Source organism: Pipistrellus kuhlii, unplaced genomic scaffold, assembly GCF_014108245.1.
Source record: "Pipistrellus kuhlii isolate mPipKuh1 unplaced genomic scaffold, mPipKuh1.p scaffold_m20_p_5, whole genome shotgun sequence".
Lineage (NCBI taxonomy): Eukaryota > Metazoa > Chordata > Mammalia > Chiroptera > Vespertilionidae > Pipistrellus > Pipistrellus kuhlii.
In genome coordinates this window covers 67,219,289-67,238,837 of record NW_023425551.1, presented here as the reverse complement: position 1 = coordinate 67,238,837, position 19,549 = coordinate 67,219,289, and the positions used below count along the sequence as shown (strand labels likewise).

The following is a 19,549-nucleotide window of genomic DNA, read 5'->3' as shown; positions in this document are numbered from 1 at the left end:
GGGTGATCAGGCTGGCAGGAAAAAGCAGTTAGGGGCAATCAGGAAGGCAGGCAGGTGAGCAGTTGGGAACCAGCAGTCCTGGATTCTGAGAGGTATGTCCAACTGCCTACCAGGATCGGGACTAAACGAGCAGTCGGACATCCCTCAAGGGGTCCCATATTTGAGAGAGTGCAGGCTGGGCTGAGGGGCACACACACACACACACACACACACACACACACACACTGCCCCCCATACACAAATTTCATGCACCAGGCCTCTATATGCAAAGTGTCCCCTCAGGAGTTCTACCAGGAGACCAGGAGTTTGATCGCTCACTATAGCATGTGCTGACCGCCAGGAGCCGGCACAGAACAAAGGAAGGCCCTGGCCAGCAGCCAGGGAAAAGAGGCCCTGGCCAATAGCTGGACGGCCCCACTTGGCCCTGACCACCAGCCAGGCCTAGGGACCCTACCTGTGTGCACTGGGCCTCTAGTATTCTATATGAAAAGTCCATAATTTACTTAATTTCTAATATTTGGTATTTAAACTGATTTCTTCTTAATATAGAATCACTGAATCAAAAGGTATGATCTTCTCATAACTCTTAATGAATATTAAAAGCAATAAATAATTTGGAGATCACTCATTGCAATAATTTACATACAGTTCATATGTTCCAAATGGTTTTTATTGATTCTACCACTGATAATTAAACAGCATTTTTTTTTTCAACCCTCTTACTGGCCTCTTCATCAGAGAATTGAAACATAAATCAACTGCCCAGCATCACATCACGCACAACATGCTGAATTGTACCCACATGTTCTTTACTGGAATGTGATTCCTGCTACAGTCATGGGACAGAGAAATTATCTCAGAAGAGAATGAAAAGATTCACAGATGAATAAACATTCTTCTTCCAGCACAGATCTTCTTTTATCCAGTAATATTTTAAGTAGTTCAAATTAAACCACAAGTTAAATTAAGTCTTATAAGGGGAATACATTTGTTCTATGAAAAATTTTTTCTTCTCACACTAGGAAAATTTCCGGAAGTTTCAAGAACTCATATGATGGAGGATCTCACATGATTGGTGGGAGGGGCATATCTCATTCATTACTTGCTAAATTCATAACCAAAAATAGTCAATGTCTTTTCTATCAGAATTGCCCTAAAAATGTAGGGATACATAAAGAAATACTATGCCACACTTTGCCCTAAGGAGCTAATAGCATATGTAAGTTGTTTAAGTAAATATTGGGAGGATAGAGCTCTGAAGGGATTTCTCTCTAATGGTACCTTACTTACCAAGGGAGGAAATGAGACCTTGCCAGGGCAAGCTTCCTGGAGAGGAAGATCTGTGCTGCATTTGAAAAGCTCAGGAGCTATAAAGGTAAAGGGGGGGGGGGTGGTGGTGAGGAGGATATGTGGTGAGAATCTGCACTCTAGACAGAGGGATGAGCATGAGCAATGGCAAGAAATAAAAGATGAAGTGGAAGAACTATGGGAAGTTCAGTTCATAAGGAGGCAAATGATGAGGTTGCAAAAATAATCAGAGATCAATATGTGAAGAGTAACAAAGATGGAAAAGCTTCTGGGTTTCCATCATGGTGGGTGCTGATGGGCAGAGATAGAGATACCCATTAGGACATGTGTTAATGAATTCTGTTTTGGCCATATGAAGTTTGGAGTGCCTGTGAGGCCTCCAGGTGAAAATATACAGCAAGTAGGGAATGGATATGAATCTGAAGGATGGAAAAGGGTTCTGAGCCGAAACCGGTTTGGCTCAGTGGTAGAGTATAGGCTTGCGGACTGAAAGGTCCCGGGTTCGATTCTGGTCAAGGGCATGTACCTTGGTTGCGGGCACATCCCCGGTGGGGATTGTGCAAGAGGCAGCTGGTTGATGTTTCTCTCTCATCAACATTTCTAGCTCTCTATCTCTCTCCCTTCCTCTCTGTAAAAAATCAATAAAATATATTAAAAAAGAAAAAAGAAAAGAAAAGGGTTCTGAGTCAGAGAGAAGGATTTTGGGTTCATCAACCCAAGAGGTCATATTTGAAACTGAGGATATTTGTGATAATTCCAGAGTACTGTGGTGTGAAAAGAGAAAAAGCCTGTGGCCAAAACCATAGGGAATATCCAATTTGTTTTATCTAACTGAACTCAACTCTCCAGGAAGACATCGTCTAATTAAGGCCCCAAGATAATTTCAAAGGATGGATAGATAGGTAGATAGGTAGATAGATATAGAGATAGGTATGTAGGTAGATAGATGATGATAGATAGATAGATAGATGTCATAAAACATATCTCATATTATGGGAATCAGGCAATGTCTAGAAACAAGCCTCACTCAGAAAGAGGCTCTCTCCATATTTTATAAAAACTAATACTGTAATACCTTCCAAAGTTGCCTCCCAATATTTACTGCTTTCTAATAATACACTCTAAATATTCAGGTGGAGATAGGATGGGAACATTTTTTGAAATGGCCACTAACTAGAACCACAAGTACCAGGGAAAAAATGATGTCCTGAAGCCTTATTTCCAGTGATATTTAAACAGGCAATGACTAGGTTCTTCAAAATGCTATGCCAAACCTCAAAAACCCATAATTACTGCAATTTTATATTGCAGATGTGGGAAACAAACATTCTTCCCTTTAGTCATCTTCACTCATTTATACAAAGGCTAAAAATGTCTTTAATAGAACAAAATAAACCTTAAGGTAGCTGTCCTAAGGAATGTTATTATGAAGGAATTGGATTATTCTATACAATCTATACAGTGACTGGATAAGGAAACAACTTATCCTTCTGCGAGGTTTAGATTTCCATATAGTTACTACCTAGCTTCTGCAAGACTGTTTTGTTATTAATATAGAAAGGTGAGGAGAGAAAAAGAGCCTCTGACAGTGAAAGAAGAATTAGTCAGAGGTATTCAGAAAGAATCAGGAAAGAAGAGTTTCTTGGAAACCTAAGAAAGAAATGTCCAAAGGGGAAAAGTGACCTTGTTAATAGCAAATTTCTGATGAGAGAAGGCAGAAGAAGTGGCTATTGAACTAGGCGACCAGTGCATGAGAGATCAGGATGAGAGCAGTGCCAGTGGAGGAGTTCTCAAGGGGGAAACCACTCTGGATTACAGTGGATTGAGGGATGCAGTGGAGAGAAGCAAGGAAGACACTGGGTCAGAATATCACAGAGCTTACTGAGGAACCTTTAAATTTTGAGACTCTCAGCCTTTGATCTGTCTTCCCAACCTTTAGATAAGTTAGACTTATCTTGAAACTGGAGTCCATAAATTTTGGTCAGGATCACCATTTGGAATGAAGCCTCACCCTGCTTTCCTCTACAGATCTATCACTCAACGACAACCAAAATTTGAGATGGTTGGAACTTCATATCTCAGCTACATATTGCCCTTTCCACCTTAATCCTTCATCTGCACCAGTTTCTTATGGCTCTGCATGAAGAGGAAGCTATTTAGAGAAGTTTGAAGATGAGAAATCAACTAGGGAAGGATTAGGTAATTATTCATAAATTTTGTTTTGTTTTATTTTAATTGGGAAGCAATACATGAAGGAGCCAGTAAAGAGGGGCAGGTTAACTACACAAGACAAAGTTATTTTCTGAGGGCACAAAGTTCAGAAGATGCTGGAAGGGATGGGCTGACTTTAAACAGGAGAAGGGTGACAGATTCTCAGAGACCAGAGAAAAGGAAATAAATGTAGATCTCTGGGACAAAGGTTGGCAACTTTAGGGAGAGACTATCTGATCATCTCAATGGTCTCATATGACTATGGACAGCATTTGAAATTAGCCCTCAATGAAGAAACAACACAGTTGAGGAAAAGTCTCTTCAGAAATATTTTTAGCTTCCATTAAAGTGGTTGCTTTACTTACCCATTCCCTGGTCTCCCATCTTTTATAAAACATCATGGACATTAAGAGGAAACTGATAAAGCCACAGTGTTGGGGGAGCATAAAAGACCTTCATTGGGGTATTCAGAAAAGTAGGTATCATCTTGACCCAAATTCACCTAAATCTGAACCCCAAACCATTAAGTGCTCAAACAACAATTTACATCACATCACCTGCTCTGGTCTCCCCATAACTACTGACCCATATGTCCCCTAACTTCTGCTGTCTCTAGTTTCCTGTCCATGATTTCCACAGTGAACAGCACACTCTTGTACACAGAATAAGCCTCCAGTTAAATGAGTGAGCTAAGTTGCTCTTAAACAGGAAACCTTAACCCAAAATGCTGCTTCTACATTACATACTCTATTGAATCTCTGAATACGTTAACATATAGATAGAACTCCATGAATTATTCCATTCTTGTTTTGTTAAAAAACTGTCAATAATGTTAATTGGTAAAATGTTAATATTGGAGGAAATTAGATTAAACCTATATGGAAATTATTTGTACTACTCTTGAAAATTTTCTGTAAGTCTGAAATTAAACAAAAGCTTAAAAATAATTTGCTGGAGGAAAAAAGAATTTTTGATACTGCAATAATTTTACAGTTTTTTCATAGAACTATTCATTACACAAAATACACCCATATTTATTTAAATTTTTTCATTTTCATATACCCTACACTATGGAAATCAGCCTAATTCTGAGAACCACATTAATATTTGAATTTATTTCTAAAGAATGGTAATGTACTAACTCTGTAACTCCCTGCATTTTGGGGTAGTTTTCTGTCCCAAACTTATAGGCTAGGAAAACTGGCTAAATGCAATTGCTCCTGATCTAATTCATAAGTTTGCATATGCCATAAAAGGGAGTTTAAGCACTTTAGCAAGTATATGGTAAAGCAGAAAGAACATTAGAATGAGCTAGGGAACTGAGTTCTCATCCAGGTTAACCACTCACTATGGATATGACCAAGTAAACCTTAATTTCTAGGCTCCCATGCTCTCATTCATAACATGAGGCAATTGGATAGGACAGCTTATAATGTTTCTTCCCTTATTAAAAGTATACAATTCCATAAAGCATTGGCTTTCTATTTATTCACCATGTTGTAATTGACAAACCAAATGAAGCATCTCCCAGTTAACCTGACCCTGCCAAAAAGTCCTTGGATGCTTTTTACCCACTTGTCCTTCCAAAGAGTCCTTCATACAGAACTCTTCATACTAAGTGCTGTGGCCACCCTGGCTACAGCTGGTTGAACCAGAAGTGGCCACCAGTATCCTTTTAAAGGTCTAACATAAGAGCTCCCCCAATAGCTAGATTCTTTACAAAATGGGGACTGACCTAACTGATCTCATCTGTTTTTGGGGATTTTGAACACAGAACTTTCAAAGAAGAGAGAACTGTAAGATAATTTCCTTTAATAACAGTTATTTTAAATGAAATTTAGTTAGTCATTTGATTGACATCCCAAGTGACAACAAGACCCCATAAATTCAAACACCATTGCCCATTGCTGTCTCCTCTCGCACCTCACATGAGAGGCACTCAATTATTAATGCTTTTACGAGCCACCTAGCACAAAACAGAAAAAACAAACTCATAGATACAGAGAATAAACTGATGGTCGCCAAATAGAAGAGGTGTTAGGAAGATAATAGAAGAAGGTGAAAGGGACTAAGAAGTACAAATCGCCAGTTATAAAAATAATCTGGGGATGTAAAGTACAAAATAGAGAATTTAGTCCATGATCATGTAAGATCTATGTATAATGCCAGATGGATACTAGATTCATCAGGGGATCACTTCACAAGGTATATAAATGTCTCATCACTATGCTGTACATCTGAAACTAATATAACATTGTGCATCAACTATATAATTGAAAAATAATTTTTTTTAATTTAAAAATAGAAAACAGTTGCTTCATGATGAAAATGAATAAAAATCTCATAATTATTTCAAAAAAAGGAGAAAGGAAAGGAGGGAGGGAAAGAAGGAGGGAGGGAGGAAGGAAAGGAGGGAGGGAGGGAGGGAGGGAGGGAGGGAGGGAGGGAGGGAGGGAGGGAAAGGAAGAAAGAAAAAAAGAGAAAGGAAGGAAGATCTGGGCTATGAAGAGCAAAATGCTATGACAGAGCAGAAACAGTTATGAAAACAAAGAATCACACTTTTTCTAGCCCAATAAGCATGGATTAGCAACCATCAGTACTTTTACTTTATAGCTTTACATCAATTATTAATTAATTTCAATGGAGGAATTACCATTTTCTGATTAGCAAGGGTTCTGCTCTGACATACGACAAAAATGCCACTGGGAATCAAAGGAAAACTTAGCCTTTGAAAAGATTTATCCTTGCTACAAATGTATAGGTAAATTGACTCAGAATAAACAAAAACAAACAATGAAACACATTAGAAGGTGCTTATGAGTCATTTCGTCTTTGAAAATTTGGCTTTTATGAGTTAGAAAGATTTCACAGAACCATCTGACTTTGGTGGATGGTTTGTTTACCCCAATTTCCTGAAATTACTGGGAACAATTAAAGTTTTGAGATACCGTGAATTTTTCTTTCAGTTTGTTGGGGGCCTAATGGCCCATCTGCAGATCTGGACTCCTGTGTGCACATCTGGTCCATAATTTATAAAATGTGCTTATTTACATCTTTTCATTTTTACTTTCCAATGTTTTGAAATGTGCCCTTCATATATCTTTCTTTAACATACAGACACATCTTAGCTATTGGGCTGACACAATAGAGAGCTATTGGGCATAAAGCCATTAGGACCGATACTTGCCTATTTATAAACAATATGATGGGAAGAATTTTTGGAACTATTATTGGAAGACATTGTGCTGTGCCAAGCAGTTCTATTTTGTGGGTTAATACTCACCTGAAACAGTTGGGGACACACCTTCCTTCACCTGGACAGTCACTTGGACTTGACCTTCACCTGAAACTGAACACAAAAAGCCACAACTTGCATGTAATGCAAAGAGTGTCTTAATACGAAAGGTATTCATATGTGAGAAAGGAGGCTTTGTGCTATATCCTCCCTAATGTAATTACATTCTCAAAATAAAAAAATAAAATTCTTGTTAGTTAGTCTAACAATTGATTTTCAACATTTGATTTTCATTGCTTTTATTTCATTAAACTTAATTGCAGTGATGTCTCCCAGAGATCTGGCACATAAATAATGAGGGTATAAAAACCTTTAGTCATATGTTCTTTGGAAGCCAATGTTGGTCAGCAGGGCACACCTCATACTCTATTTCCTCTCTATTATTTTGAAAGCTCAGCTTGTAGATTCATGATTTTTATCAACAGAGTTCAGATCACCCATGAAATGTATTTGCTTAGCCTTTATCCAAACAAATTGTCCTTTTAATGAAGGCTTTTCTCCACCCCACCCCCCTTTTTCCTCCCATCTTCCAAACCAACTGAGTACATTTAAAAGGCCTGAGGTTCATTAATTTTAAGTGTCCAATAAATTAGTGAAAATAATCAAAAGGCCTGATTCTTTCTGATAATGACAATTTGATGTCAGTATAAACCAGTAGATTAAGCTGGGAACATATGCTCCTTTGCCAAGAGAGGCTGCTATAATTAAATAGTGAATGCATCTACAAGGTGCTCTCACGCCTGATTAATTAGTAATCAGGTGCCTGAACTCCACTTTTTAGTAACACCTTGTCTCTTATTGGTTAATTACCTTTCTGCCTTATCAGATGTCACAGGAGCCAGCACCTCCCTCCCCACCATTGGAGAGCCTGGTGCTGCTAAAGGCTTCAGCCTTTAGACATTAGCCAAACCTATGCTCTCCATTAGCCATTCCCTGGGACCTTGAGCCCTTCCTTCATCACAGAATGAAATAGAACAAGGATCATTCTTCCTAATTATAAAACATAGGCTTTTGAATATTAGAAAGAAAATCATCCCCAAAGGAATCTATGATGAGACCTTTCCTATTCTTCTATTCACATTTTGATAATTGTTCTCATTTTAATTTCTTCCCATTATAAAATGCATGAGTCTATCAGGTACAATGGCCAGCATGCTCTTTTCCATGTTCTACTTCATCACTACTTCTAAGACCCCATTTATATTGTTTCTCTGTCCTATTGTATAGTTCACCCACTTTTCTGCCTTTAATAATAATAACAAAACCAGGAAAGCCATTAGCCTAGCATCTTAACTTTTTATTTTTTATTCTAGAATGTTTAACTTATCCACTTCTTCTCATACTGATCTATGCATTTCCTAAAGTTTAAAAGTGCTTTAAAATAATACTGTGATATTTATCCTAAGCTAGCTCTCAATGTAGCAAATGTTTATCCAGCATCAACTGTGGTTAATTTAGGATTGCATCCATTGTTAGTTTGCTTTGTCTTTAAATCTTACAGGAAGAGATTTTCTCATGTACTTTAGGACATTAAACATTGCTGGATACTTAATTTTCATGGAACAATCTAGGAATCCTAAGTTTATAGTGCTCTACTCTAGATACCCAGGACTTAAGTGACAATTTCAACAAATTAAACAAATAAAGGTAGGAAATAAACCACTTAAGGAACCAAAAAACAAAATATCATACTACAAAACTTAAGCTCAAACGTAAAGAGAAGTGAAAGAGAATATGAACAAGATGATATGTAAAACCAAGCAAAGGCTGTAACGATAGACTATCCTTCTGCAAAAGGAATTGAAATGTTATAACAGAATCAAACTCCAAGAAAGGAAAATGAGAATAAATTCCAGGAATCATTTGGAAAGGGAAGTTGGTTCACTTAGAGATATTATAAAAATCATCCTTTTTTAACAGTTTCAGTTAACAGTTTCCAGGAAGTTGTAGATTTCAGGGCATCCCTGCCCTCTCCCTTAAGACCCAGCCATTGAGGTAAGGAAAGCAAACAAGTAAAGTTACATATAAAGGTGTATTTCAAAGCCACTCTAGTCATTTTATAGATTTATTTAACTTATAAAAGGAATTGGTGGAGGAAGGGTAGAATAGAAAATTCTCCCCACTAGATAGATGATGAAATCTGAAGTATAGGGAACATAATCAATATATCCAAAGGCCCCTAGATGAAAAAGATACTTTACCTACAGCACACTATAATTACCATCGTGATGAGTAACCCTAAAACTGAAAAGGCTAACCCGCAACATATCTAACTCCCAACACAGGCTGTTCCACATGTCCTTTCATTCACTAAGTCACTTGCCCAGGTCCTGTTCTTGGTCAGTCAAGGCTTCCTGGCTCAGGGAGCTCTCACGTCTGTAGTTCTGCACTAATGGCTTCTGAACTGAGTGGCCATTGACCTTGTTCAGCTGCTACACACACACAAACGGTTCCAACCTCCTGCAGACCTTCTGCCCCTAAACAGACATTGAAAGGGTACATTGAAAAGCTATTGCTCACTTTATTCAAGCAAGTATGTGAATATCATTCAATCTGAAAAGAGTGGTTTCAGTACCAAAGGAAATGGAGAAAAGCTACCAAAAGTAGAAAAGATTAGAAAAGTCTGGTTTTCTAACGCACCACTACTTATACATGCCCTTCTGTGGACTAGGTCAGAGCATGTGAGCATGGCTTCGAGGGCTAATTCTTCCAAACACCATTTCTGCGTTGTCCGAGTGCTGCCATAGAGAGTGGTGAGGAAGAATGTGTATGCTGGAGTCCAACAACCTAAATGTGAATTTTGGGTCTTTCAGTTCCTAGATGTGGGCACCTGACAAGTTATTCACCGTCTGAACCTCAGTAACTTTATCTAAAAAATGGGAATGATCCTACTATCTACCTCATAAGGTTACTGGGAAGAAAAGATGGAGCAACGTAATATACTTAGTGCAGTGCCTGGCACACATAGAAAATAAAGTCAGCTATTATTGACAGTGTTACTGTGACATACTAAAAACCAGATAACAAAAACCAGGAAATAAGCTTTTCTTCTTTTTACAGCTGCGCCTAATCATGATGAGCCATGGTATAGAGCTGTAAGCATGTAACCAGCTCTGCTAAAATCTGTTAAGTGCTTTGACTCTAAAAAGACGGTAAATGTTAAGTGTCATTTCCAATTTGGATAAATATGAAAATCATTTGAGAGTAAAGGTATTGTCTTGGGAAGAGTTTAAAAGCATTATACAAGCTGTGATAGTGTACATATGTTTTCTCAGTGCTTGATTTCTGATTCTGTGTTTGTAATATGAGAATGGTTAATCTGCTCTGTTTATAAATGGAGACTTACTGCAGTTGATCCTTCCCAGATTGTAAGAATATCTGGTTGGTCCTCAAAAAGAAAAGAAGTATATGGGTCAATTATTGCCAAATTATGCTGACAAGTGTTATATGATCTGAGCTAGCAAGCTCAGATAGGAGGAAGAGAGAAAAGTGCTAAGAAAATAGCTCCCGGTAAAAGGAAAGAGAGCTGCTCAGCTAGAAATGATACTAGTGCTCACCAGCACTATGCTATGCCTGGCGAACTGTGTCCTCACTGGAGCACTAAGGAAGAGAAAAATGAGTAATTCTCTCTTAGAATTTAGAGCAATAGATAGGCACCTACATGGAAAGAAACACGGCATCTTAGCAGGTTATAGATTCCTTTCCTGTTTTATTCTTCATTCATATTCCCATTCACAATTTGCCCTTCAGGTTTAGGCACATGTTAGAAGCTCTCATTCAGCCCACATGTATACAGGTGAGTCAACCATTGACTACACGTGGAGAGAACACAAAACAGCCATTGTGATCTGTGTCTGCAAATTTGGCTCATTCTTACCCTGGCCCATATTCATATTCTCTCTCTCTCCCTCTCTCTCTCTCTCTCTCTCTCTCTCTCTCTCTCTCTCTCTCTCTCTCTCTCTCCTCTCTCTCTCCTCCCTCCCCTCCAAACACACACACACACTGGATCCAGACTCCAGCTCTGTCTTCATGAGACAGCTGTTGTTGGATTTGGTCTTCTCTCTGCATTTTCAGCTTAGCTTGGCCTGTCCCCTACCACCACCTCTTTTCCCCAGATCTGCCTCACACACCTGCTGTTTCTACCTACCTTGGTCCCCAGACATTAGCCTCCGTTACTTAGACACAGAGAAGGCTGGCTTATCAGTTGGTCCCTGGGCAGGTAAAGTTTGGTTCACAAGACCACACTGCTGATTCCAACTTTAGAGACAGTCAGAGTCACCTTGGCCCTTATAACACAGAATCTTTTAAAAATCTTCACAGAAACATTTTATGAAAATCCTGTGATCCCCTTTGATTCTTCTATTATCCCCAGGAACATGGATCATTGAAAGAGTGATTTTTTTTAAGTGCAAGAGTAAAAGAACTTGATCAAGACACCAACAGATAGATAGATTTGCATTAACCACAGTCCTAAGAGTTAGCTCAATTAAATCTTCTTAATTAACTTATAGCACAATAACAATTGTTATTCTGATGCAGAGAAATGTATGCTACCTATGGGCCATCTGTGATTTCCTGGGCTCTGTGCAGACCTACAGAACCAGAACTTAGAGGGATGGGCCTGGTACCATGCATTCCAGCTGTCTGCCCATGAGGCACCGAATTGAGGAATTTTATAACTTCTCTAATGCATACTCTCAAAAATGTGGTTTGTTCTCAGATGCAAGTGTTCTTAACAAGTGAGGAGACCCAAATAAAAAAGAGAGATTTATGTTCACACTTCTTACTTTTAATCAATTGTACTAAAAACTTGTAAACCACATTATATTCCCAAAACATAAGATGTGAGGTGATCATTTTTGTGGCATAAATTGTTAAAGAAATTTTTTTTAAGTACTAGGTCATTAAACCCATGGTTTTGTCAATGTTTTTGCTTGAGAATATGTTAAGTTTTAAAAATAATTCAGTGTGGGCATCTATTTAAGAAATATATTAAGTAAATAATAGTACAAAAGTCATAAGGATGTGATAAATTGTGATGGTGGTACTCAAATATCTCAAGTTTACGCGGAATAGAGTTAATCAGTAAGTATAGGTTACAGAAACAACAGACAAACAAAACCACTAGAATACTAGGAAAAGTAAGGAACCTGAGTCAGAAAGGCTGGCTTTGAATATCAGTTGATGCCACTTGTGCCTGGCCCTTTGTAAACTAAGGGTAGCTGCCAGTGTCACTAAGCATTAGTTCCTCAATCAGGGATTCCTAGAAAAAGTATTTGATTATGACTTCTTAGTTTTCCTTCCTTCCTTCCTTCCTTCCTTCCTTCCTTCCTTCCTTCCTTCCTTCCTTATTTTCATTCCTCCCTTTTTTCCTTCCTTTTCCTTTTGAAGAAGTTGCTTGTCATCAAGAGGTAATATCCCTTCTCACCTTTCCAGCTCCTGTTCAATTCTCTATATTTCTGCCATGAAGTTTACTGCATTTCCCCGAAGTCAGTTCTCTATATTACCCATAAAAATCCTGGAGGATCTTGGGAAATGAGTTTTCTATAAGAATGTAAATTAATTTATTAACTAGAATGCTATAGATTGCCTTAGAGGGACACAGCATGGCATGTCTGCAGAGTTTCGAAGAATTACGATTCTGCTCTGCTTATAAAATCCTCCCAAAGAGATCTGGCAGCCAGTTGAGTCAGCTCTCCATCTTCATTTCTAGCAGATTCCATCCCAAGGAGCAGCTCAGGGTCTTTTGGACCAGCTCAAGAGCAGAAGGGTCCAGGCAGCAGCCTGCTCCATCCCTGAGCCCTCGGCGCTCTGACAAAAAAGAAATCCTAAGCAGCATCCATGGTCTTCTTGCTGTAAACTTAGGAAAACATCCCTTATTTTCATAGCTCCCAAGTTAACAGCATCTTTTCCGAGCCTCCTGTGACTGGAGTTCTTCAGGGCACCTGGTGCAGACAATAAAGTCCATCTGTCTCCCTACTTCAGCCCTCTTGCCCTCATGGACAACAGCCCCGGCTTCATGCCAAACAGCCTGCCTTTATCTTGGCGAGGGGGACACTTGGAGACAAGAGTTGGCCAGCCTGGCTCCACATGTCCCTTTTCAGTCTGATCAGAGAAAGGTGGTACACAGGAGCCTGTGAGCCTAGCAGGCGGACGCTCTCAGCTGCTGCCCCACACATTGTCCCGCATCGCGGTTTGGGAGTGGGGGCTGTGTGAACTCAGGAGGGCAGCAGAGAATGGCTCAGCATCTGATATGAATTTATCACCGGCTGCTGGTTGGGTGGGGGATAAAGCAAGTGGAAGGGCCTGTGAGTGTTTAATGCACCCTGCCATAACCCAACAGTTTGTCCTGAAGAGCCTTTTACCAATATGAAAGGACAGGGTCAAAAGTAAGTTGACCCCTGACAGAATGTACAATTATGAGGAGAGGGCTGTGCACGAGCAGCTGCTGGAACCCCACTGGTTCCGCATGGGGCTTCCAGGAGTCAGAATATGAATAATCAACTCAAGATTGTCCCCCCCCACCCCCTGTCTCAACCCTCGCCACCTCCCCCCCACCTCGCCCCCTGTTTTGAGCAAGTCCTATTCTATTTCAACAGGAAGAAGCGTGGCCCTCCCCAGCAGCTGCAATAATTGTGTTCCTATTGTGAGGAAGACCTCCTCCTGGCCACCCCCTTACAAGTGGCCATTGTCGGTGGAGAGTCAATGATTACACGCTCCGCCTGATGCTCTGGGAGACGCAGCTGCCTAAGTGCTGACACACGAGTGTGCGGAAGGCCAGGCAGGACTGGTGGAGGTGGAGGCAAAGAGGTGGGGGTGGGGGGGTGCCACGTCTGTGCAATGGGACTCGGACATACCAGACCTTTTGCATAAGTCAAGCCCAGAACAAATGAAGCTTTATCAGGCCCCATGGAAGAGGGGGTCTCATCTCCCTTTGAAGTGGAGCTGAGATGGAGACGAGCAGCTTTTCCTCCTTGGGATCAAGCAAACATCCTTCTTTTGATATGCGACATGCTCATTATCTCTATCCCATTTAATGATTTTTGATTGAAGGGTGGCGGCTGGGATGCCCAGAAGATCCTGAGAGAGGCTCCGTCCAGCCAAACCCGCAAGAAAGGCTTTCCTTGTGCCGGGGCCTATATTTGAAATTTCTTAACAGTATGTGCTTGTTCTTAGAGGCAGATAAGGGCTGAGCGTGAAATTCTTAATTAAGCAATAAATAGAGAGTGGGGTGTCAGCAGATGCAGCCAGTAGCCATGGCAACAGGAATCACATGGGCAAGAGAGCTGAGACTAGATGTAGGCCTCGGGCCTGGGCCTGACTGACAGCTGAAGAATCCTACAAAGCCTGTAAACCAGATTAATTAGCTGACTAATTATTTCATAGCGTGAATGTAACTAAAAAATAAAAATAGTTCACCATGAACTGAAACCGCCCTGGAAAACAACAGCAGAGAAAGAGGCAGGGGCAGAGCCAGAAGCGGCCAGGGAACCAAATGGTATAAATGGGAAGATGGGCTTGCTGCATTTGAGTCCGGCTTTGAAAAATGAGAAAGAACACTTGTTCTACAGGCATACCCACCCCAAGCAGGGCACAGAGGTTACATCTCGGAACCACTATGCATAGTAGTTAATCACTTCAAATACTGCCCCTCCTGGTCCTAACACAACCACAGCACAGAGTACTTCACTTGTGGTCTGTTTGGTAAGTGGCTCCATGGGCAGCATTCTCAGGCACTTTAGAAAGTCCACACGAACCAATCTCCTTAAAAGATCTCTTTACTTGAACGAGGTTATCTTATTCTGTGGGTAGCAACTGCTTAAGTGGTATTCAATTTCAGTCATGGGAACAATAAGTCATCTACGCCATACGATCATGAATCTCAGCTATCCAACAAAATCTAGTCAAGGAAAATAAAATAAGACCCTTTTCAGAAAGGTGATGATGAGTTCAGGGTTTGTGACATTGTTAAATCTTCTGAGGAAATAAAAAATAATTTTCTAAAGAAATAATCTCCTGAGAAAATTTTGAGCAAGGTAACATGGCACACTAATCACACCTGAGGATGTTTTGGGTGTTTTGTACCAAAATTCCAAGAGATAAGTCAGTATTCTTAACCTCGCTGTATAGATGAAGTTATTGAGGCATGGAGCATTTATAATTCCATGCCCCAGGTAAAATAGCCAGCCAGCCACTGATTAAAACCTTAAGCCTTAAGCTCTGGCCACGAGCTTTCCAAAGAACCTGCATTCCATAAAGATGTTTGCTGAACAAAGACAAGACTCGCCTCTGTAGAAAGAGAAATGCAAGGGTCAAAGAGATTGTATGTGCAGGATTCTTTGTCTTTGTCACTGGGGATCAGTGAGGAGTCTTCTCCCATGACCCTGCCCAGCACCCCCCAGCACCACCTTTTCTGGTCAGTGATCAATGATTCTTTGGCAGGCAGCACACTCTAGTGGAGGGATCCATAGCCAGGAGCTAGAATGCCTGGGTTCTGATTTTTCCCATTCTCAGCCATGTCTAAGATTAGTCAGGTATCTTAAATCAAACACATGAAGTCGCCAAATGCAGGAAATGAATATAATTGTGATTTGAAAAAATTCCTCCCCTGGGGAATGTGGTTAGGTCACAAACAATACAAAAAACGATCCATTTAGAAGTGGTCAACAAATGAATGGGACTGGTCAGCGAAGCAGCACTCTGAGTGAAGGCCAGCCAGGAAAAGGAGCAGGGCACTCCCCATCTCCCGAAAGTCTGACAGGAAACTCAGGGGACCCGAAGAGGCCAAGCAGTTTCCCTACAATGAAATGAAACTTGTACACTCAACTCTCCCCATGATTTTTCATCCCAGGAATATGTCCACACAGAATGTGAGGTCTATACTTGGGCTGTCTTCTTAGATTATAGGTATTTTGTATAAAATAGACCAATCACAGACTTATAATATCACAGGATTAAAAAAAAAAACACCACAATTAAGTGAACTAACCAATATGTGAAATGCATGGCGCAGAGCTGAAACAGGTACATACCAGCTACACCTTCCTCACTGCCATTTAGGCATCATGGCATCCTTAGCCCTCCTAAAGATACTGTAAACTATACACAAAGTAGATCAAACTCATAACCAAATCCATGCAACCTAATACAGCTGCATGGTACCAGCAAGGAGGAGCGGGAGGAGCCTCTGTTCCCCCTGAGTCCTTGTGTCCTCACTGTGCCAGCCCAGAAATGGGAACAGAAGTGACTCTAGCCTCCTCTCTACCCCTTATGCTCAGAGGGTACAGGAGGCACAAATGACACTGAGAGCCACTGCTTGGAACCCTGGGAATCCTCTCTAAGGAACAAGGGCCTCCAGGTTCACTAAACATTCAACCAACCCTCTGCGCCTTCCTGTTCCTTGTCCAACTCGTATTGTTCAAAGGGTGGAAATACGAGGATATTCTGACAAAGATCTTTGTAAAAATTAATGACAACTTTATACCTAATTGAAATGTTTATATTAAAATATTCATCACATCATATACATACAATATACATATGCAGAGGTACATCTACACATAAATATATATACTTACACATACTTATGGTAATACATATATATATGTGTGTATATATATATTATTAATAGTTTCACTTGTTATTAATTCAATAAATAATACTATCAAAAGGGAAGGAAATCTGTAACTGTGTGATTTTATTCTATTTTGTCTTTAAGCCCCAAATGTTCCTTTATTGTTTTGGCTTATGTGAGTATTCAAATTTGTCCGCAGCTCATAAACAGAATCCGACCAGTGGACTTGTTTCTGAAGAGCACACTAAGTAATAGAACAAGAACCATTTGAAATTAAATTTTGCTCTATAATATATATCAAGCTAACAGTCATAGTTAAAATTAATGGCAGAGATTTGCTCTTGCTACTGGTATTCCACTCCAGAGTGGTAAACCAGTCACAGGCTCTCTGTCCCTCCTGGATTTTTACAGTTTTAGGTTACATTTATGAATGTATCAAATCAGAAAGAAAATTTGAACATTACAATTCAGTGCAAGTAAAATATACAACAATCCATTTGGCAAAGATAAAAATATCCGAGCAGTACCATACTCTCCTCTGTGGTGCTATTAACATGTAATCATCCCAGGGCTCAAGTGTAGCTCAGACTCAGTGGACATATAGCTAGGCACAAGGGAGAGGGCCGGGGACTCGGGACAATTGCCCAGCTCTCCACATCTTTAGGGACAAGACTAGCTCGTAGCAGGGGCTGGGACTTGAGGTGCTATGAGTTCTTCCAAATCTGACCAGGATTTGTTAAGACTAATTGATAACAAAATTGACATTTTAAAGACCCATTTGGACAGATTATCCTTACAGACTACACTGAGCTGAGGTTGGTATAAATGGACATCACAGTGCTCAGAGTGACCAATGCTGACATGGTATATGGTATAGAACACGAATATGAGACAAACACCAGGAAGTCAAAAGAAAACTCCTGTGAAACATGCACAATACCATGATAAAGAAATCCTTCAGCCATCTATTACTCTGCAATCACAGAAGGGTTTCCAGTCCTATAAGATGAGGCTCCTGCATCCTACATCTTTTTGTTTTAATCCTCACCCGAGGATATATTTTGAGAGAGAGAAAGAGAGAGAGAGAGAGAAGGAGGGAGGGAGAGAGGGAGGAAGGGAGGGAGGGAGGGAGGGAGGGAGGAAGAGAGGGAGGGAGGGAGGGAGGGAGAGAGGGAGGGAGGAAAAAATAGCAGTAGGTTGCCTCCTGTATGCTACATCCTGATGCAATACAGAGACATCCCACCCCAGTCTTCAGATCAGCCCTCCACACCTTTGTATCTTCCTCGCCTTGGTTCCCCTTCCAAGACTTTCCTTCTCACCTTCCACATTAACTTCACTCTTCATTCCTCCTCTCTTTGCAGCTGTCACTTGTCCTCTCTGTTGCCCCTAATATCTGTGGCCATAACCTAGCCATTCTGTCTTTCCCATGCACTTGATCTTTCTACAAATATAACAGTGCCTTAAAGTGAATTGAAAATATTAATAACAATGTTTAAGCACTTTCTATGGGTTAGGCACTCTGATAAAAAGTTTTACATATTATCCTTTATATAATTTTCTATCTTTTGAGGTAGTTCCTATTGTTATTTCATTTTCTAGGTAAGGAGGCTGAGCCTCAGAGAAAGAGTAGCTGCTCAGTGTCCCATAGCTAGTAAGTCTTGGAGTGGGATTTAAACCCAGGTAGTCTGTCTTCAAAGCCCATCCACTTAACCATAACACACAGCTGTTTCCTTCAGTTCCCCATCATTTCATAGCACAAATGTCTAAAATTCAAGAGTGAGTGGTGGTTTCTTACTACGTGCCCTTAAAATGCCCACCTAATCATACTTACCCAGATAAGTGAGTTGCTTCAACCGGCTATTGAAGAACCAGTCACAGCCTTGGTCTTTACCAGGCGATGGGAGAGAGGGCAGAGACCGCCCCACTTGACTCCCGCACCTTACCAGGATGTCAGGGGAAGGCCACAGGACTGTGTGTACCAGCCGGAGGTAATTCCCAGGAGCAAAGTTGCCAAATGTTGCCGAGTACTTGAAGTGAGAGAAAAATACAATAGAGCTTACTTAGGAAGGAAGACTCCCATAAGAAAGCTACAAAGAGCACTGAGTCGTTTAGAAATAAGGTAGTTCACACCCAGACTACGTTTCTTCTGGGGAATGGGCTTGAGTCCACTTCATAATACACTCAGAACTAGAGTTTACAAAATCATACCAGGTGAGGACTGAAAGACACCATAAGTTTCTTTTTTTGTTTAACTTCCTTAATTAACACAAGAGAAAACCAAGACCCATAAAAGCGAATTGATTTGTCCCAGATCAAACAGCTAGACGAGACAGAGCCAGGCCAGGAATCCCTTTAAAGAGGCAGGCAATGTTGGCAGTATCATCCGTTGAAAACAGCAGTGGTGAGCACTGTTGGAGCCTGTGCTACATGCTTAAGTACGACTTACATAAAGTCATTCAGTCCTTGAAATATCCCCCGTGATTGTTACTATTCATGCCCCATTTTACAGATGAGGAGAGTGAGGCAGATAGAGGTTCAGGAAACTTGTCCCATATCACAAAGTAGGAGAGTGTGAGCCAGGAGAGAAACTAGTCACCAACCGGCTGCCTTTACCTTATGCAAATTCCATGAAATGTTCTCATGGGAGCCTTTAGGGAAGGAAAGAGCTCTCTGTTCTCAGAGAGGTGGTGAGAGGATAAAAACAGATTCTGTTCTGAATTCCTCAGAACTATGGCACACCTAAACTAGCTTCTAATTCCCTAAGACTGTTCTCGGGGCTTGTAGGGAATATAAATATTAGGAGACAAAAAGAAAGAAATGTGTTCACAGCAGGAAAAGGAGCTTGAGGGAATCCACCAGTTTGCTTATTTTTTTTTCCAGAAAATGCACCCATTTCCTACATGACTATTCCTGTATTTGCTCCCCCTAACCATTTGACTCCTCGACCTTCATTTGCAAGTTAATCTTTGACCACAAGGTGGCAGTATGTAACATAAAAATGCTTTGTTAAGATACTTTTGGACTACAAACACTTCTCTCTGGGTTAAATTGGTTCTTAACCCACAATATAAGAATAAATTCTAACGATTGCTTAGAAGCTGTTTTTTATTGTATCAATAAACTTAAAAATTCATTCAGAACCAATCTGCATTCAAGGTGAA

General features: G+C 40.4%; 1 protein-coding gene across 3 annotated transcripts in view; it reads right to left on the bottom strand.

Moving 5' to 3' along the window:
- PKHD1 (PKHD1 ciliary IPT domain containing fibrocystin/polyductin) overlaps positions 1-19,549 on the bottom strand; it is a 385,065-nt gene that overhangs the window by 158,722 nt on the left and 206,794 nt on the right. For all 3 annotated transcript variants that reach the window (XM_036415099.2, XM_045572881.1, XM_045572882.1), the window contains exons 50-51: positions 18,220-18,415; positions 6,803-6,868 (exon numbers count right to left, since the gene is read on the bottom strand). In XM_036415099.2, coding sequence (XP_036270992.1) covers positions 6,803-6,868; positions 18,220-18,415 — 262 coding nt within the window. The remainder of the gene's footprint in view (positions 1-6,802; positions 6,869-18,219; positions 18,416-19,549) is intronic.